The sequence below is a fragment of the Myxine glutinosa genome, chromosome 1 (assembly GCF_964187855.1).
Source record: "Myxine glutinosa chromosome 1, kmMyxGlut1.1, whole genome shotgun sequence".
Classification (NCBI taxonomy): domain Eukaryota; kingdom Metazoa; phylum Chordata; class Myxini; order Myxiniformes; family Myxinidae; genus Myxine; species Myxine glutinosa.
Genome location: NC_136261.1, coordinates 103,631,671 through 103,654,181, shown reverse-complemented (window position 1 = coordinate 103,654,181; position 22,511 = coordinate 103,631,671). Strand labels below are relative to the sequence as shown.

At 42.3% G+C, this 22,511-nt stretch overlaps 1 protein-coding gene across 1 annotated transcript in view; it reads left to right on the top strand.

The window, feature by feature from the left end:
- VPS36 (vacuolar protein sorting 36 homolog) overlaps positions 1-22,511 on the top strand; it is a 58,242-nt gene that overhangs the window by 28,910 nt on the left and 6,821 nt on the right. Inside the window, exons 6-11 of the mRNA XM_068097592.2 lie at positions 9,810-9,893; positions 13,354-13,386; positions 15,316-15,393; positions 20,073-20,207; positions 20,368-20,433; positions 22,220-22,284. Coding sequence (XP_067953693.1) covers positions 9,810-9,893; positions 13,354-13,386; positions 15,316-15,393; positions 20,073-20,207; positions 20,368-20,433; positions 22,220-22,284 — 461 coding nt within the window. The remainder of the gene's footprint in view (positions 1-9,809; positions 9,894-13,353; positions 13,387-15,315; positions 15,394-20,072; positions 20,208-20,367; positions 20,434-22,219; positions 22,285-22,511) is intronic.

Below are 22,511 nucleotides of genomic sequence, written 5' to 3'. Positions count from 1 at the left end.
CCCGTTCACGACCGCGGACAGATGTTAATTGCCGAGCGGTTTAGCAACCGCGGCACGAACTATTAACAAGTAACTAGACCCGATTCTTGTACGTTGGCCAAATCGTGCCACAGGTTTTCAATGGGGAAATCACTAAAGCGACCGGACGAGCATGAAGAAGAAGGACAAAGGTAGGAAATACAAATATAATTTATTACCAATATTTACAAGTCAAAAGAAACCAAGGAAGGAGGAAGAATACGAAAATAAAGACAGAAAGGAGTAAGGAGACACAGTGCAAATATTAGCTTACCTATAAACAGTCTTACTTAACCCAGGACAAGACACACAAAACAAACGACAATCAGACTTACACGAATGGGGAATGAAGGCAGGAACGAATGGCGGGAAGGAGAGGAAGGTTCAGCTGGAGCAGAGGAATGGCTGGACGGACGAGGAGGTGGGATCACGAGGCGGGAAGGATCCGGGTGGTTGGGATGATCGCGGCTCGAGTTGGGCAGCCGCCGACTCTCCTCAACCGTCTCTCGTACGGCGACGTTGCTTCGAGGCTGCAACTGCCGTCACCGATCAAAGCTGCCGTGGTCAAAACTGCGAGGGTTCAAGCTCCGATGGTTCAAGCTGCGATCTCTGCCGCATCTGACGTGGGGGCATTGCATGACGGGTTCTCTCTCTGACGCATCTCCCCGTGAGGGCTGATGCAATGGGTTTTATAACCCCACCCTCTTGAGCCATACCCACTCATCCTTGGTTGGTCGGCAAGGGCTGGCTCACTCCTCCTTCCGATGATGAGGGGCGGAGACACGCCTGCAAGGTGGCTCCTCCCCCCTTTTCTCCGAGATTACCTCGTGGCTAATGGAGTCTTGCGGCGAAGAACACAACCCCAAAGCAGCAGCGGCGAACGCCGCCTTGCTGGCAGGTTTTCGGAGGCCATGGGGATATTTCAGGGGATTCTACCTTATTTGAATTCGGTGCAATGGAGTGTCAACTAATGGGCAACAGAGCCTTAAACTCACATGGAATAAAGAAATAACTATTTAAAAGGGTATATGATTGGCTTCGTGTATGTATATGGAGTGACTAAGGAGGACGACCTTTGACCTTTACACACCAAACGGAGATATTTACAAGAATTCATTACACTTACAGAGGGTGATATTTACAACAATTACAAATCCGCAACAAATATATATATATATATATATATATATATGTGTCAGACCACCAGATTCTTGTACCAGATGCTCAAATTATGGATTTCGAGTTATACCTGCAGCATTAAAGTACCAACCCTGTACCTTCATAAAATAGCAGGGTTGGTCAAATTGGGCAATTACAAATTCATGAAAACAAAAATTTAAATATTCATGTGTTCCCCCAAAATGTCAATTTTTTCAACTTTTCATGCCAGGAAATCCAGAAAATTTCGCAAAAAATACCAACCAGTAATTTGCAATCAGAATCAATTTCTAGGGTTTAAAGGTTTTTTTTCAAGCATAGTGTTGGACAAGTAAAGTAAATAAAAGTACCATAAGAGTTATTGGCCGAGTGCCAATTATTTCTTTAGCACCTTGCCAATATTCTGTATTTTTCACTTTTTTTCCGAGCAAATAAGTTGTGACCAGCACTGATTTTAATTGGAATTTATGGGAAACAAACACGCACATGTTTCTTCTACTACTGCTATATTTATTATGTACAGCATAATCTGCATTGAATCTTCAAGCATAATCTGCATTGCAACTGTACACAAATACTGTAAATCATCGCCCACCATCTGTACGCTAGCCCAAGCTGTCATGCCAAAATATCAAGGCAAAATGACGAGTAGGCCTACATGTATAGAATTTTCACACACATGTTTGGTGAAGCCCCATTTACAAGACGTATGTGCACGAGGCTTGACTTATCCATGAAGGACAAGAAATGCATGTGGCATCATACTACTTACACATGAAAACCCCACGGGATATTAAGTTAGCCACCAGAAGTGTGATTCAACGGTCAAGTCATTATCTTGTGAGCCTAATTCACAAAGTACATACAAGTACAGCATTGTTCAGTAAACGATATTCTTTGTCCAGTATATGAATAAAATATCATGCACACTGGATGCACAGCACTGAGCAGCATGTACAGGTCTTATCAATTGCACAAACTATGATGACTGTCTCAATCATTATCAGTCACGTATCAGTATTATTAATTATCAGTATCATTAATCATCTAAACAAACACGTGTAGCGACTAGCGCGCCACCAGGCGAATGCTGCCGCGGAATCGCGGAAAATGACCATCGAGTCCGAAGCAAAATTCAGGCTTCAACGGTCATAACAGGTAATGCCACTGTCATAGAACGAAAGATCGTATATTTTTCCGTCGATGGGTGAAATATAAGACGAAACTGTGTCCAATAAAGGTATATTTCCGGAGGTTTATTGCTGATAAACGATCAATCCGGAAGCGAAAACGGTGAAACACGCGGCGCCGCCTTTCAACGGCGTTTATACGCAGTCGATGTTTAGCGCATCTGATACAAGAATCTGTTGGTCTGACACACACACATATATATATATATATATATATATATATATATATATATATATATATATATATATATATATATATATATATATATGTATATATGTATATATGTATATATATGTATATATGTATATATGTATATATATGTATATATGTATATATGTATATATATGTATATATGTATATATGTATATATATGTATATATGTATATATGTATATATATGTATATATATATATATGTATATATGTATATATATGTATATATATATATATGTATGTATATATATATATATATGTATATATATGTGTATACTGTATACAGTGATCCCTCGTTTATCGCGGGGGTTACGTTCCAGAACCCCCCGCGATAGACGAAAATCCGCGAAGTAGCGACCATATTTTTATTTTATTATTTATATATATTTTAAAGCGTTATGACCCTCCCCACACTCCTATTAACCTTTCCCACACTCTTATTAACCTTTCCCATACTCTTATAAACACTTCCTATACTCTTAAACACTTTTTACACTCTTAAACATACGTAATTTTAACAACATATAAAACTAGAACGGGCACTCGGTAGAGCGCATACCTTCGCCGCAGCTACTGTTCTGTACTTGGCATGGGAGTGTAGGGAACAGAACAACAAAAATACGATTTTGACCTTTTCGTGACCTTGACCTTGACCTTTGACCCGATTGCTCCCAAAATCTAATCAAATGTGTCCCGTATAATAACCAATCATCCCACCAAATTTCATGCAATTCGGTTGAATACTTTTTGAGTTATGCGAATAACATACACACACACACACAGACATACAAATAAATACACAGCGATCAAAACATAACCTTCCGCTTTTGCGAAGGTAATTATAATGGGTACTCACCATTGAAGATGGTGACCCATGGGTTCCCCAAGCAAGACCAGCATCAGAATCTCCTTGCTCCAGCCGGTGACGTCACCGGCGGGGATCCGCGGCGCAAGTGGCTGGTCACGTGACCACCAAAGCGTGTCGCGCGTGCGGGTATAATCAGCTACACCTGTTGATCACGTGACCACCGAAGCACGCCACGCTTGAGAGGCGTGGCTTTCGGTTTCGGTTCCTGGTTGTGCTTTATAATGCAGCCCGATAAATGGGCTTTACAGTGTTCCCGAGTTGGTTTTGAGAATAAATATCTTCTCGGACGAGTTTGTGTCTTGCCCGTCATTTAGTCCGTATCAAGCAAGAGCCCCGACTCTTCAATACTACAACTTGCGTGATGAAGATGATGATGATGAATTAGCTGTGCAGTACTGATGACGATGAAGGTGATGACGATGATGAATGTACTGCACAGCCAGAAAGAGCATTACAGTTACCCATTACGTGGGTAACTAGGGCAAGTGGAAGCTGCCGCATCTGCGTTTTCCATATGCACGACTCTTTGTCTCTCCTTCTACTGTACACTATGTACAGTATTTTATTTCTTGTAATATGTTTTAATAACTGTATTTTTCTTATTTTTTTACGTTTTTTAATTTTTTAGGCTAGAAAATGCTTATTTTACCACAAAAATATTTAAAATAATAGTATATAAAAAATACATTTATACCGCAAAATCCCGCGATATAGCGAAAAATCCGCGATATAATTTTACATATACTAGCGAGAAAAACCCGCGATGTACCGAAGCCGCGAAAAGTGAACCGCGATATAGCGAGGGATGACTGTATATATATATGTATGTATATATATATAATATATATATATATATATATATATATATATATATATATATATATATATATATATATATATATATATATATATATATATATATATATATATATATATATATATATATATATATACACACACACACAGTCACGTGAAAAAGTAAGTACACCCCATGTAAAGTTTTGACTTTTTCAACATATTTCAACATATAGCTATTTGATCTTCATTTCAACAGTATTGATAGATAAAGGTGATATAATATAACAAATATCATGAAACATTTACTGTACATTTACTTACATTGAGTACCAGTTCACTGGTAATTCCCTGCTTGTCGTAAAAGGCGACAAAAAGGGTTGGCGGCAGGAAGGGCATCCGGCCGTGAAACATTGCTTCAAAAAGGGGACCAAAAAAAACAACAACCACAGTCCCCGAAAAAGGCCAACCACCGCTTTGCGGGGAAAAATGGCCTCTAAATGTGGTTTTTTATTATTTATTTATTTACACTTTGAAGTCCATTGTATAATTTAAATAAACATAAATGCAAATTTCCCATGTGGAAAAAGTAAGTACACCCTTGGCTCTAATAGGTGGTATTGCCCCCTTTGGCAGAAACAACCTGAAGTAGGCGTTTCTTATAACTGTCTACCAGTCTCTGACATCGACTGGGAGAAATTTTTGCCCACTCCTCCATGCAGAATTCTTTCAGCTGTGCGATGTTTGAGGGGTTTCTTGCATGCACAGCTCGTTTCAAATCCCCCCACAACATCTCGATGGGATTTAGATGCGGGCTTTGACTTGGCCATTCCAGAACCCTCCATTTCTTTCTTTTCAGCCATTCCTTGGTGGATTTACTGGTATGTTTAGGGTCATTGTCATGTTGCAAGGTCCACCTTCGGTTGAGCTTCAACTTTCCGTCAGATGGCCTCACATTATCCTCGAGTACCCTCTGGTACAATGAAGAATTCATAGTGAATTCTATGATGGTGAGCTGCCCAGGCCCTGATGAAGCAAAGCTGCCCCAAACCATAATATTTCCACCACCATGCTTTACAGTTGGTATCAGGTTCTTGTGGTCAAATGCTGTCTTTGGTTTTCGCCAAACATGTCTTCTGGTACTGTGACCAAATAGCTCTACCTTTGACTTATCTGTCCAGAGCACATTGTTCCAGAAGTGCTGGTCTTTGCCAAGGTGTTCATTGCCAAACTTTAGTCTTGCCCTGATGTTCTTTCTGGACAGTAAAGGTTTCCTCGTGGCACACGTCCCATGTAGATCAAATTTGTGCAGCCTCTTTCTTATGGTAGACTTGTGCACTTTGACATCAACAGTGTCAAGAGCTACCTGTAGGTCCCGTGATGACATTCTGGGGTTCTTCGAGACTTCTTTCAGCATCTTGCGGTCTGCTCTCGGGCTGAACTTGCTGGGGCGGCCTGGCCTGAACAAGTTGGCAGTTGTTTGCAATCTTCTCCATTTGTAGATGATCTTCCGGACAGTCGAATTATTGATTTCAAATTGTTTGTAGATCTTTTTAAATCCCTTCCCAGACTCATAGGTATCTATAACCTTCTTTCTGAAGGCCTGTGAGAGCTCTTTTGATCAAGGCATGATGATGCCACACACTTCAACAACAAAGAGCAAACCAAACTAAATGTCTGAGGTTTAAATAAGACAGGTTCCTCCAAGATCCTCTCTAATGATGTTCTAATGATTTGCACCTGAGCTGGTGCAACTGATTCAAATTTTAGGTGTTTGAAGTGGTGATAAATGTAGGGGTGTACTTACTTTTTCCACATGTGAAATTTGCATTTATGTTTATTTAAATTATACAATGGACTATAAAATGTAAATGTTTCATGATATTTGTTATATTATATCACCTTTATCTATCAATATTGTTGAAATGAAGATCAAATAGCTGTATGTTGAAATATGTTGAAAAAGTCAAAACTTTATATGGGGTGTACTTACTTTTTCACGTGACTGTATGTATGTATGTATGTACTATATATATATATATATATATATATATATATATATATATATATATATATATATATATATATATATATATATATATATATATATATATATATATATATATATATATATATATATATATATATATATATATTGTTGCGGTTCCCGTGTTCGTCGACGTACTAAGGGGGTTTTTGACCCCGTTACCTCTCGAACTCCGGGTCCACAGGCCGCCGACCACGACTGAACTCGTGATCGACGGGTTGCTAAGCAACTCCAATCGCCAATCTCCCAGCCACGCGCTGAAGAGTTTGTTGGTCAATGAATCCCAAATACCTTCGAGACATGTGGCCGAAGAAATCGGGGATCGAACTCTCGCTTTCCACACCTAATTGCGTGCCGAGCGGTTTGCACGGTGTGGAAAGCGACGTTACCTGACGTGATTTATGGGCCTGATTCAAGCCAAATTCGGTCTTCGATGGTGCTAGGTCAATGGAGAAAAGACGATCCGACCAGGTTTGAAAGAAACAACCAAATATACAGCCTTTTATTTTACAAGGCAATAGAAAGAGACGAAGATGCAGCCTTATCAATTTCTTACCCGTATGATACACACACACACACACACACACACACACACACACACCGGGGGGGGGGGGGGGGGGGGATGACATGGGTTGATTCCTGTACCGGGAAGCGTGTCGACGCCGCCTTGGCTCCGTCAGCTCCCGCACAACTTGCAGGTTCAGCGCAGGTAGGACGAACTTCAGTGCAGGTTGGGCGGCCAGCTCCAAGCTGTCGCGTGAGGGGTCAACGCTTGCAGGTCAGCCGGATCAGAGAGAGAGAAATGCAATGGGTGGGGGTTTATATCAGACCCGAAAAGCTTCTAGAATGTTCCACAGCCTCCCATTGGCCGAGGCAATGATGGTAGATTGCCGGAGCAAAGTCCAGACCTGATTGGCTGTTCTGCCCGTCCTCGATCTCTCATTGGTTCGTGTGTGCCCCGACCTGTCATTGGCTGCTTGCTGGTGATGTGGGCAGCTCCTTTAGCCACGCCTCCCTGCACATCGTTTGAATTCCTGCCGAACTTAACGCATATTGGTGTGGAGTATTACACAATGGGAAGGGGGCTAATCTTTACATTCAATAAGAGATAACTAACTACTGCAGGCTACATGTTGTCATGCAATCAACTATAGGGGGTTTGCCTTTATGGCAAAACAGCAACAATATATATATATATATATATATATATATATATATATATATATATATCAATCATATCAATCGTAACAAATTTGACTTCACTGCTCCAATATTTGTGGAGGGCATTGTTTATACAGCAATTCAGTGTCACAAGAAACAGTTAGCCCCTATCACTCAAAATAACCCCCTAAACAGTCAACCTTATCACGAGCAAGACATAGGCACCTTATACATCCAGGGAGAGTCGATAGAAAAGGGGAGTGAATGAGGAAGAAGAAGTCGGGGAATGTTGGTGACCCCTTGCTCACCCCTCCATGAACAGGTTTGCCGACATGGGTCTCAACAAGGTGTAGATGCAGGTGAGTGAGAGATTTAGGTGGGAGGTGTGCTGTCATGTGGTATCATGTAGTGCTAGCTCTGAAAATAACTGTTGGGACTCGAGTTGATGCTCCACAACAGTAAGAGCCAATGAGTTGTATGCACTGGAAGATAGATGCAAGGGTATATGGTATGTGTGTGAAGGCGTGAGGGAGCCAGTTCTACCTCGTCTTGGTCAGCGCCCGTCCTGCTTGGGGCTTTGGTAATCACCATGCCTGGCAACTTTGCGTTCGGCTCGGAGCACCCTGTTTTATGCTTGGTGCCTTGAGGAGCGCCTAGCTTGGTGCCTTTTCGTTCTGCTTGGAGCGCTTTGCTTTCTGCTAGAAGCTTTGTGGTCCTCTAGGAGTGCCTCACCCTCCACTTGGCGTTTTGCGTTCCACTAGGAGTGCCTCACCCTCCGCTTGGCGCCGTCTTGTTCCGCCTTGCGCTTCGGAAGCCCGGTCAGGTTTCCTTACCTCAAGATGCAAACTCCCTCAGGATCTGGACTCCGAACTCAGCCCTCAGCACCGTCCTGCTCTACACCGTGCTTGGACTGCTCTCTTCTCCTGGACTATACTGTGCTATAATGGCACATGAACTCCTCACAAACAAATCCGTCAGGGGTTTTTATTGTGTCTCCCTGGACTTTTTCTAATCATGTCCGCTTTCTGCTCAGAGTTGGAAAATGAGGGTTTGAGGATGGGTGTTTGGGAATGAGGTTTGAATACGGAGTTGAGAATGAAAAGTTGGGAGTGAGGAAGAGAACAACGGGGAAGGTTATAAACAACCATCACAACACATTCCCCTGTCCCTGATACAAGGGGATAGGTAACCTAACTAAACAGAATCACGATGGAAATATCTAAACTCCAGGGCTATTTTGTATGTTGAATGTAACTCCCCCAGGTCTTTTCAAATCTCCAACACTATGTGTGTGTGTGTGTGTGTGTGTGTGTGTGTGTGTGTGTGTGTGTGTGTGTGTGTGTGTGTGTGTGTGTGTGTGTGTGTGTGTGTGTGTGTGTGTGTGTGTGTGTGTGTGTGTGTGTGTGTGTGTGTGTGTGTGTGTGTGTGTGTGTGTGTGTGTGTGTTTTATGGTGTAGCCCATAGGGCAATGCCGTATAGAACAGCGTTTGTCTGTCCTTATGTCCCCACAAACGTCCACCAATCAGAGCTGAGATCTGGTCACATGACAGTGGATGTGTTTAGTAACCATTACAGTTGCATATTGTACTAAAAGGAAATATAATAACCTTCTGTGGAACGTTTTGCGGTCCCAGAGGGTTCCATAAGGTAGGTAGTTTTCAGAAATTCCTCAATACAATTATGAATTTGCAATGCGATTGACACGGACCTTGCTCCCAAATCCGGAAGTGAACAGATGATGACGGTTCGCTGGTTTGATAATATTTCAATATAATCTTGAATTAACATTATATTTTGATATATTAATACAATAGCATTAATTTGTGATTGGAATGATGAATGATGCTGTTTGGAATGAAAATATAGGGAACCTGCTGTCAATATCTGACGTTCGATTGAAGGTGGCACAGGAAAGTGGAATTTATTGGTTAATCGTTTGCCATTCATCGTTTTTTCCCCCCAAGTCATTCAGGAACCGGCTGTCCATGCCTGAAGTCAAAAAAAAATTAATACTTACATTGTTTGCTAACTGGTATCCCCACCCAGGTCATACTATCCTCTTCAATTAAATTTAATCAAGGCCGGCTACGCCGCTGTTAGACTTTCGGTCTTATTTTTAAACAGTATACACATAGAATTGCTTCATTTGGGGAAAATTCAAATGTTTAGAACATTTTAATTTTATGGGCTGTGGGCTTTTTATTAAAGGACAGTTTGGCAATATGGGGTTTACTTAGTCGTGTCTTTGATATGACAATTCTTCCTTCACTTCCATTTGATATATGATGAAAAATATCCCTTAGGGCATTCAGGATTTTGAAACAACCAATGAATTACTGTTATGTGCACAACTTTGGCAGAGACATGTGAAGGCAGTGGGGATCGTGGGGATTGAGCGGAAGTTAGAGGAAAAACGGAAAGAGACAGACAAACATATCTCAGAGGTGAGGTATGTTTTGCTTTTTTGTTGCTTCGTGCTTCCTTGTTTTTAAATGAGCAGAGGCATGGAGTAATTTCATCCTGTGTCTAAACTTGCGAACACTTTGTGAAAACAAATGTAAATTTTATGATTTTTTTGCATCTTTACAATGTTTAACCAAATAGCATTCAGGTGAATGATACCTCATATCCCAACGACAAATAAACACATGATGTATTTTGCTGTTCATTCATCGGCATCCAAATGCTATGTCTCACTTTCTTGTTGCCCTTACTAAGTGGTGCTTTTTCACTGAAGATGCTGTGGTGAACATGATCTAGACTTCTAGAGAGTCATTTCAATGACGATCTATTCTATCAAAGTAGCCGGATTTCTCTATCCATCTGTCTGTCACGCTCTTTCTGCTGGGACATCATTATGGCGCTACTTCTAGCGCTAGGCTCGGCCTCCACAGACATGCACGTCACCTGTCATCCAGCATACAACCCACCCCATCGCTGTCAACAACAACAACAACGACAACAGGCATTTTAAGGCCATTTCCCTGCTAGAGCAGGGGTTAGCCTTGCGGCCCCCATGACAATCTTCTCCATTTTGCCCTATTTTCTGCATCTCCCCTTGTTAACCCCCTTGCCCGCATTTCTCCTTCGACCATCTTTAGCCAAGTCTTTCTCAGTCTTCCCCGTCCTCTACTTCCTTCTTCATTCATTTCCATCACTCTTCTCAACCAGTCACTTTCATCCTTCCTCAACACATGACCAAACCATCTCAAACTGTTTCTCTTCACAGCATCCATCACAGGCTCTATTCCCATCATCTTTCACAATTCATCATTTGTCTTCCGCTCTCTCAACGATACTCCACACATCCACTGAACCATTCGCATTTCCACCCTTTCCAGCCTTCGTTGCTGTCAATTTTGCAAAAATTGCAAATACAGTATTGACTGTCAATAAACTGTATTACTGTACTGTAACATATACAGTCACGTGAAAAAGTAAGTACACCCCATCTAAAGTTTTGACTTTTTCAACATATTTCAACATACAGCTATTTGATCTTCATTTCAACAATATTGATAGATAAAGGTGATATAATATAACAAATATCATGAAACATTTACATTTTGTAGTCCATTGTAAAATTTAAATAAACATAAATGCAAATTTCGCATGTGGAAAAAGTAAGTACACCCCTACATTTATCACAACTTCAAATACCTAAAATTAGAATCAGGTGCACCAGCTCAGGTGCAAATGATTAGAACATCGTTAGAGAGGATCTTGGAGGAACCTGTCTTATTTAAACCTCAGACATTTAGTTTGGTTTGCTGTTTGTTGTTGAAGTGTGCGGCGTCACCATACCAAGATCAAAAGAGCTCTCTGAGGCCTTCAGAAAGAAGGTTATAGATGCCGACGAGTCTGGGAAGGGATTTAAAAAGATCTCCAAACAATTTGAAATCGATCGTTCGACTGTCCGGAAGATCATCTACAAGTGGAGAAGATTCCAAACAACTGCCAACTTGTTCAGGCCAGGCCGCCCCAGCAAGTTCAGCCCGAGAGCAGACCGCAAGATGCTGAAAGAAGTCTCTAAGAACCCCAGAATATCATCACGGGACATAGAGGTAGCTCTTGCCACTGTTGATGTCAAAGTGCACGAGTCTTTCATGAGAAAGAGGCTGCACAAATTTGATCTGCATGGGAGGTGTGCCAGGAGGAAACCTTTGCTGTCCAGAAAGAACATCAGGGCAAGACTAAAGTTTGGCAATGAACACCTTGGCAAAGACCAGCACTTCTGGAACAATGTGCTCTGGACAGATGAGTCAAAGGTAGAGCTATTTGGTCACAGTACCAGAAGACATGTTTGGCGAAAACCAAAGACAGCATTTGACCACAAGAACCTGATACCAACTGTAAAGCATGGTGGTGGAAATATTATGGTTTGGGGCAGCTTTGCTTCATCAGGGCCTGGGCAGCTCACCATCATAGAATTCACTATGAATTCTTCATTGTACCACAGGGTGCTCGAGGATAATGTGAGGCCATCTGACGGAAAGTTGAAGCTCAACCGAAGGTGGACCTTGCAACATGACAATGACCCTAAACATACCAGTAAATCCACCAAGGAATGGCTGAAAAGAAAGAAATGGAGGGTTCTGGAATGGCCAAGTCAAAGCCCGCATCTAAATCCCATCGAGATGTTGTGGGGGGATTTGAAACGAGCTGTGCATGCAAGAAACCCCTCAAACATTGCACAGCTGAAAGAATTCTGCATGGAGGAGTGGGCAAAAATTTCTCCCAGTCGATGTCAGAGACTGGTAGACAGTTATAAGAAACGCCTACTTCAGGTTGTTTCTGCCAAAGGGGGCAATACCACCTATGAGAGCCAAGGGTGTACTTACTTTTTCCACATGCGAAATTTGCATTTGTTTATTTAAATTATACAATGGACTACAAAATGTAAATGTTTCATGATATTTGTTATATTATATCACCTTTATCTATCAATATTGTTGAAATGAAGATCAAATAGCTGTATGTTGAAATATGTTGAAAAAGTCAAAACTTTACATGGGGTGTACTTACTTTTTCATGTGACTGTATACATTATGTTGTTCAACTACCGTCTGTGAAGCGACGGGTTCATTGTGATCGTGCCATTCAAAGTCTGTGTCACTTTTGCATCTCCTCTGAAACCACTGGTCGCACAAAGTTGAAAATGGTATCAGAATTAATCAGCAACAACCTGGGTGCAAGGTCCAATAATCGATTTGGCCAAAAACATTTCAGCTCACCTGGACTTTAGTCCGATGAGTTTATGCAATCGAGCAGTGTCAGTAGGTAAGTCAGTCAGTCAGTCAGTCAGTCAGTCAGTGAGTGAGTGAGTGAGTCAGTAAGTCAGTCAGTGAGTGAGTGAGTCCGTAAACACTTCAGTCATTATCGCTTGAACCAAACACACAATTTTGATGAAATTTGGCCATAAGCTTCATATCTGATGCCTAACGAGGGTGTATTGACCGCATCAAAATCTGCGCTCATTAATGGATTGAAATCGGGCCAAAAATGCTTAAAAAATTCCTGCCCGAACCTCCAAGGGGCATTGCATCAGCAGTGAAACTTTATGACGTCATTGACTGTTGCTCCTGATCCAGGTGAGCTTCAGGACCCGTGGTCCTATTTTTATTATCACAATCGATAAATGTCCAGGAAAAGCAAGCGTGAACGATGCTACACATGGCTTGGCGACAAGTCGCGAGACTCTGCTGATTGGCTGTGTTAGGCTAAGTGCTTTGTGATTGGCTCCTGGCAAGTGACATCAATACATGTTCACTGTACATGATTCCCATTCTTATAATTTGAAAATGAAAAAAATAGAGTTACTAACAATACAACAAAACGTCGAATTGGGGCCCACAGGCTTGCTAGTTAAAACTAAAAGGAGTGATAATTGTGATTCTCCATCAGGCCTTTGAAGATCTGAGCAAGCTTATGGAAAAGGTAAGCAGCACTTTGTGGTGTTTGTGGTTGTTTCGGTGCATTCCAAGTGCACCCATTTTGTGGTGCATTGCAAGTTTTACTGTCCATGTTTTTACAGCTGGATGGTGTGCACATTTGATCTGTGATTTGTTCAATGTGAATTTTAATGTGCAGCATTGTTCTCCTTTGTTTATGGCCTCCTGTCACCTGTATCTGTATGCTCCTTTTCTGCCCTTAATGTCAATGTTTTTCGTACGCTCCCTATCACTAATACCACATTCTATTCACCTGTTTTTGTTGGCTTTATGTTGTTAATCCTAGAATTGACCTGCACGTGTTGCCTCTGCCTGTCTCAAGTGTATAATTTGCTTTTGGAATAGAGACAACTGTTTTTACAGTTTATTTTGTAAAACAAATTATTAGCCTCGCCCCGAAGGTGTTGCGAGACTTGCAACGTGTGTGTGTGTGTGTGTGTGTGTGCGTGCGTGCTTGTGTGTGTTCAGCTCTATATATTTCCGCTTTTTTTTTTTTCCCTGTGACCATGGGTAATTTTTTTTTTTTGTACCTCTGATGTCATTGGTCAACATGGTATGGCAGCCAAATTGGATTAAAGGGAAAAAGTTGGACATTTCTCTGAAAACACTCAATGAAAATAATTGAAACACGGCATATATCGTAAACTCTCCATGTATATAGCATGACAATGATGACATCATCGGTGAAGTTGCCCCAGCCATAATTGGTTGAATTGAAATCCTTGTTCAAAATAACTGAAACTTCCTGTATGTGATGATGACTCGATGTGAGTGAAGAATTAAATTTATTATGTCATCGGTCATGTGGTCTAGTGGCCATATTGGATTGAAAATAAAAACATTAAAAACTAGAACGGCACTCTTCGATGTCACGACTTCGACTGATATGCCTCCGCCCACATTATTACATCATTATAATACTTGCACCAAGTTTGATTTAAATCCGTTCAGCTGTGCCCAAGTTAGCACATTTTTACCTGACATGACCTCTGACCTTTAACCTATTGACCCAACATTTAATCAGTTCATTTTTACATCATTATACATTCCTGTACCAAGTTTTAATTTAAATCCCTTAAGCTGTTAACAAGTTCTCACATTTTTACCTGACATGACCTTTGACTTTTGGCGTTTGACCTCGGGACCCCCAAAATCGATTTAATCCTTGCATCAGATCAGTTAATTCTTACATCATTATACATATCTGTTCAAAGTTTGAATTATATCTCTTTAGCCATTCTCAAGTTATAGACCTATTACAGACTTTGATATTTAACCTTTAATCGCTTGAACCCAAAATTTTATCGGTTAATCTTCACATCATTATACATACCTGTACCAAGTTTGAATTAGATAACTTCAGCCATTCTCGAGTTATAGACCTATTACAGACTTTGACCTTTGACCTCTTGACCCCAAATTCCAATCATCTAATCTTTACATCACTATACATACCCGTACCAAATTTGAATTAGATCACTTCAGCCGTTCTCAGGTTATAGACCTATCACAGATTTGACATTTGACCTTTGACCCCAAAATATAATCACTTAATTTTTACAACATTATACATACCTATACCAAGTTTGAATTAGATCACTTTAGTCGTTCTCAAGTTATAGACCTATTACAGATTTGACCTTTGACCTGAAAATCTAATCACTTGATCTTTACATCATTATGTAAAGTTAAATACCCTAGTAATCAATAAAGCGACGGATAATGGCAATGTATGTGACATAATAGGGTGCGTGGATGATACTAGTATATGGGCCATAATAATAGCGTGTTCAGTTAACGATGGTATTTTTGATCAGAATGAGCACGCAAGGCGAGACTATATGCATTCGACTGAGTGCCTTGCTAGTTAGATATGTAGTTTACGTGAATAAAAAAAAAAAACATTCTGCTGCAGGCAAAGGAAATGGTGGATTTATCGAAGTCTATCGCCAGCAAGATAAGAGAGAAGCAAGGAGATATCACAGATGATGAGGTGACAACTTTTAACAACTCTACTTTCCTTTATTGAACTTTGCTCACACTAATAAGGCATGAATATTTTTTACTTTTTCATGATAAGTCCCATGGCTGTTATTAAATATTTTGAATGCTCCTTCTAGTGTCGGAGTAAGCCTGGCGTTGGCTTAGCGGTTAGGGTACTAGCTTGGGATCCTAGGATCCAGGGTTTGAATCCCTGTCGATCGCTGAATTAACACCAGGGGGGTTGACTCAGCTTGTCATCCTTCTGTGGTCGGCAAATTGAGTACCAGTTCACTGGTAATTCCCTGTGTGTCGCAAGAGGCGACTAACAGGGTTGGTGGCAGGAAGGGCATCCGGCAGCAAAACATTGCTTCAAAAAGGGGACCACATTGCCCGAAAAAGGCCAACCCCCGCTCTGCGGGGAAATATGGCCTCTAAAGGCAGTTCTTCTCGTGTCGGAGTGACGATCCAACCTGGGTTGTAACTCTAACCAAGAAACTGCTCTGTATGGAGACATGGGACATGATGATGATACGAGTTATAAGGGAAACCAAGTTGTTGTTTTTCTCCTCCTTTTCCCATTATAAGGGGTGAGGTCTGATGGCACCAAGCTCCTGCCCTGCCTTGGCCACAACACTCCTCCACTCCCCTCTGTCTGCAGCCAACGCTCTCCACTCTCCAATCACCTCCATCTTACTGATATCCCTCTTCAACAATCCTCCCATCTCAACCGTGGTCTACCACTTTTCCTCCTACCTTGTTCCCTCAACCTATCTGCTCTCTTTGCCATTCTCTCTTCCCCTTTCGCACCAAGTGACCAGCTCATCTCAGCCAGCATTTCACCAATCTCCCCATCATGCTCATCGACACACCAATCTCCTCCCTCAGTTCATCCATTCTCCTTCTTTCTACCCTCTTCACTCATGCAATCCTCCGGATCCAGTTGTTCTCCCAAACCTGCAGGCACTGTTGTCTTTCTGTCAGTGCCACCGTCTCCAGACCGTAAAGGTAGGCCCACATTACACACAACATCATAACCTTTCCTTTTAATCTCCTTGAAATATTTTTGTCTGCCATTACACCCTCCACCCTCCTCCCTGCATTCAGACCCACCTGAATCCTCATGTGCACTTCTACCTCTGATTTACCATCCACAGTTACTGTTCCACCAAGATACACAACCCTATTTCCTTGTCTGATCTCTTTCCCCTCTAACCTGATATTCATTTCTTTTCTCTGCTGCCCAACCCACATCACCTCAGTCTTCTCCATGCTCATTTTCATCCCATGTTTCCCAAATGCCTCCTTCCACTGCCCGAGTACTTCCTGCATCTCCCACCCACTCTCCACCACACCAACCTGATCGTCCGCGTCCAATATCCTCCCCAGAATATCCTCCCCTGTTCACCAGCCCCATCAACATGATTAACAAGAGAGGGCTGAGAATGCTTTTCTGCCTCAAACTGATGTTCACACTGAACTCCTCTGACATCCCAGGACCAACCCAAACTCTTCCCTTAATTCCCTTGTACATCGCTTCCACCAACCCTACTTCAGCCTCCGGCAGTGCCATCCGTCTCAGTGTTGCCATCACCATCTCTCTCGGCACAATGTCGAAGGCATTCTCTATCTAGATGCACAAATCCCAATGCCATTTCACCTTGCACCTCCAATCTCTTCTACTCCAGCTGTCTCAGCGTGAACATCACATCTGATCTGTCGTTCCCCTACGCTTTCTAAACCCCTGCTGCTCTACTCCAATCTCCTTCACATTTTTCCTTAGCCTCCCATTCAGAAACCTCTCCAGCACCTTCATGACATGATTTAGTAGTGTAATGCCCCTGTACTACCCTGGACCTTGAACATCCTCCTTCCCCTTCCATATTGGCACAATTTACCCTGTCCTCCACTCCTCCAGAATTGACCCATCTCTCATAAATGCATTCAACAACCTCTTTGTCTCCCTGACTTCTCCCACTGCAATTATCATCTTTGTACACGCCTCATCAATACCTTGTGCCCTTCCCTTTTTCATCCTCTTCAATGCTGTCTGCACTTCCTCTTCCGTGATCTCCACCAACTCCACTTTCCTCTTCACGTAACGTGATAGCTCCAGCTTGCCTTTGCTTCCTTCCCAGTTCAAGAGCTGTTTGAAATATCCTTCCCACACCTTCAATACTGTGCTCCTCTCTGTCACTCGCCTCCTGCCACCATCCTTAATCACTGCCCCCCTTCACGTCCTTGCTTTCCTCATCCCTGTCACGAGTCAATTTATAGATAATATTCCTCCCACCGTCTTCTTCCAACTTGTTGTACACCTCCTCTTCCATATCATTCCTCACCTTATCCAAAGCTCTCCTTGCTGCTTTCTTCTGCCCATACAGGTGCAACAACCCTGCATCCGGCTGCTTCCCTCTATCCTTGATCTTCTCCATCTTCTTCCAAACCTGATTATTTTCACCAACTGCCTTATCTACTTCCTCTGTCCACCATACCTGATTTCTATCTCTCGACGATGCACCCTTTGCTGACGTCCTTCACAGAACACTTTTGCAATTCCTCTAAATGTATTTTTGTACTTCTTCCACCCCTCCAAACCTTCTGCTTCTTTGTTAAGTTGCTCATACCTGGCCCTCACCGTCTCCTTGTACTCTTGGGCGATGTTTCCACAACACTTCCCCCACCTAATAACCTTCCGACCCCTGCTCCTTCCTTTTCTTCATCCTCACCACAAATACCACGGGCTTGTGCTGGGTGGTAACATGCCCTCACGCCACTGCTTTGCCATCCTTAACCCTCCACAGTTGTCACTTCCTTACCACCACCAAATTCAGTTATATTCTGTGCTGTCCACTCCTACAGGTAATCTTGTGGCTTTCCCGCTTTTAAATGAATGAACCAGCTGTGGCCATCCCATTCCTCACCACCAGCTCTTGAACCTTTCTATTCCTTGTTCCCCAACCAAATTTACTAACACATTCCTCTTCACCCGGCTCCACTACTCTGACATGCGCATTAAAGTTCCCCACAATGCACAGCATCACCTCCATCTCAACCATCCCCATCATCCTCTCCAGTGCGTACCTGAATTCCTGCTTCTCTGTCCTAGACCTTCCCGTTTATGGCCCATATACAGACAACACACACCATTTGCCTCTGTACCACCACCCATGCCATAACTATCCGTCCCTCCCATCTTTCCACTCTGACCACTTGCTTGCTGATCTCTTCTGATATTATTAATCCTACGCTATTACTCCTTCTATCCCCACACGTGTGGAACAGCTTGTATACTTTTACCAACCTCCTCGCCCTGTCCCCTTTCCATCTGGTCTCCTGCACACATAACACTTTCAACCTCCTTCTCTGCATCATCTCCACCACCTCAACCCCTCTCCACCCCACACCCGATTGATCCCACTACCTAGACAAACATCACTTCGGAACCGCTGCCCACCTGGCAGAGTTAGTGCCATCTTGATTATTTTGGGACACTCAGGTCATCAATCAGCAGCGCTGCTCTGGCTGACCTGCTGGACCTCTTACCTTAGGCTGTTATTATATTCCTTCGCGCACACACACACACACACACACACACACACACACACACACACACACACACACACACACACACACACACACACTCACTCTCACACACACACACACACACACACACACACACACACACACACACACACTCTGCTCTTTCTCCACTCGCTCCCATCCCAAGGCACCCAAGACAATGTCAAAAGTAACATTTCAAAGTAAACACAGTACATGCTTTTCACACTCGATTCCCGTCACTCAGTTCGGCCCTCGTCTCCCTCGCACAATCATCCTCATCTCCCTCACGCAAGCCTCCCTGTTCAGAATCTCTACCAAGCCTCACACCCTCAGACCGCCAACCCTCACCATGCAGGGCTGACACATGAAGGAAAACTGAGCTGAGCCTACAGACCCAAGGGCAAAACACAGCCTGTTTAGAGGAACCACTGCACCTCTCTGCGGGCCGAACCGAGTCCACAGGCACAAATGTGAAACCCTGCCTGATGCGCTGAACCACTGCACTTCACCGAGTGTCGAGTCGTGTCCACAGGCACAAAGACGGAACCCGGCTTGATCTGATGAAGCACTGCACTTCACCGCAGACCGAGCCAGGTCCACATGCACAAAGATGAAACCAGGCCCAATGTGCAGCACCAAGTTGAAATTTCAAAAACTAAGAATTACTATATCTGATCAGAATATCGCTTTTCATTTTACATAATTAGAAAGAAAAACAATGTATCATTAAGCAGCAAATGAAAATTGCTAAACTTCTCAGTAATTGATATGTAGGATTCAATTTCTTGCCTTCTTGTGCCCTTGATTGGTTGTGATAAGAATGGGACTTTTAGCATTTCCTTATCTTGGTTACATTTGGGAGAAGGCTGGTGCTACATATTTGACTTGAATTAACAGATTAATCTGAATTGTGGTAATAGATTTGAAACTGTAAAAACTGGTGTTATTGAAAACAGTTTGCACATCCACATGACCAGTGTGCCCTGCGATGTGGGTGATCTGTCATACATTTCTCTCAACCTCTATCTCTTTCGATCTATCTGTCTCTCTCTTTTATGCAGATCTTTCTCTCGCTCTTTCTCTCTCTCTTTCTCACTCTCTTTCTCACTGCCCTTTTGGAGAGAGCAGACAGTGCAGTTCAAGTCATACCTGCTGAGCTTGGGTGTTGCTGATCCTGTGACCCGTGCGAGCCACGGCACTGGTGCTGCTTTTCACCAGGAATTAGCCAGACAGCTGTCCACCATTCTTGAGTCCTTACTTCAGGTAACAAAAGCGAGTTAGATATCACTATGGAGTTAGAATTCGAGTTAGACATCCACTGGGCAGAAATCTCATGTTGCAATAATCCAGAAATTTTTGTGCTACAATTAAACTTTTGGACACTATTCTCACCTCTTTGCCCCATTATATCTATCCCTCTTAGGAGTGTGGTGGCATCATGGTGCTCACAGATGTTTACTGCAGGGTGAACCGTGCACGGGGAATGGAGGTGAGATGAAGGAAGTGGAAAAAGTGATCTGTTTTAGAAAACGATCGGCACAGGGCAATATTGTAACAATATGTTGCAAGCGAAACTGTCCCTGGTTTATGTGAGAGATGCAACCTGCTTCAAAAAAAAACATTGTCATCAGCTAATAATATGTTTAAATTAGTTCTTCAACCATATTGGATTGCACCAATCAAAAATTGGTGGTGTACTTATTAGGTCATCTCATCTCGATTCTCGAAGAGATAAACTTATAAAATGTGTCGTGATGTCCGTTGTCTGTCTGTCCGGTTGTCCATCCGCTAACTTTTTGCTATTTTTGCTACTCCTCCCTTATCTCCCAGCTGATTGTTGTGAAACTTGACAAATGAATACAAGACAGTAGTCCACACAAATCGCACGGGCTTCGATTTTTCGATTTTGAATTGTGGGGGTTGCCTGTGGGGATTACTCACCAAACTTTGGATCCCGACTCGTCCATAATTATTTACCAACCGATTGCTCTGAAACCCGATACAGCCCTTCTACTTGATGGTCCGCACAATCGCTCATTCTTACATTTTTACATTTAGGATCAAGGAAGCTCCCAGTGGGGTTTACTCCCTGTAATTTGGAATCCATACTCGTCCCTTATTTACCAACAAATTGCTCTGAAACCCGATACAGCCCTTCTACTCGATGGTCTGCAGGATCGCTTGGTCTTCGATTTTTCAATTTCGATTTCGTGTCATGGGGGCTCCCAGGGTGGTTTACTGGGTACCCCTGTTAGTATTAAATAAGGCAATTTTCTGTATGTCTGTATGTATGCACATCTGAAAATCAGAAAATTATAATAGCTCTCTTCGACATCACGACGTCGACCGATATGCCTCTGCCCACATTATTACATCATTATACTTGTACATACTTGTACCAAGTTTGACTTAGTTACCTTCAGCCATTCTTCAGTTATTGTGGTAACGAAAACCTATTACACTCTGGAGTTTGACCTCTTGATGCCAGAAATCTAATCAATTCATCTTTGCATCATAATATATACTTGTACCAAGTTTGGTCCAAATCCTATCACTGGTTCACAAGTTAGCTTGGTAACAGAATTTTTACCTAACTGGACCTTTGACATTTTAACCCCATAATCTAATCAATTCAACTTTGTATCATCATACACACTTGTACCAAGTTTGACTTGGATTCCTTCAGCTATTCTTAAGTTATCGTGGTAACGAAAACCTTGCACGAATGGATGGACAACCGGATGGACTAACCAAAAACATAATGCCTCCGGCGACTTCATCGTCATTTTTATGCGGACATTTTTATGCGGAGGCATAAAAACATGGCTACCGAATCTCCACCAAACTTTGCATATGTGTTGGTAGTATCCAGGGTTTCCTCTACCCCCTCGCAGAGAGCAGGTGTCTGCCAATGCTCCTGAAGGGAGCGGGTGTTTTTCTAGTCTTCTGAAATAGAGGAGAAATTTTTCCAGTTACACATTTATAAACACTTCAATAACTACAAGCTTTGTATTTTGAGATTTGGGAGAACATATAATGCTGTTCTGCAATTCTGCCAAGAGTGCAGAATTTATTTGTGAAGGCAGGTCGTCTTCAGAATCATTTGTGAATCCTCCTGAAACAAAAGCGAGTATAGTCCATGACATTTTCATGAACATTTTTTAGACGTATAAACTTGAGATTGTTTCTCTCCTTATTTGAAATAAATAAATAAATAAACTCAGCTGTTACACAGGCTTCCTGACGCTTTTTTGAAATGTACTTCACTTTTCTAGTTGCTTTCTCCAGAAGATTTATTGAATGCCTGCAAGCAATTTGAGCCACTAAATCTACCAGTGCGGTAAGCATTTTCCTGCAATCCAAGGCCACAGGTTTTTATTCAGCCCACCTTTTTCCCCAAGAAGACATTTCTCATGATCTTGCTTTGTGGCATCAACAGTGGTCTTGCCCACCAATGTCCTTTGTATTTCCATTTTCTGACGAGTCAAAACATCCAAGGAATTGTGCAATGGATTAAAATAACCAATAGGAAAGCTCGCATGACATTACTGGTGCACGTTATTGTTT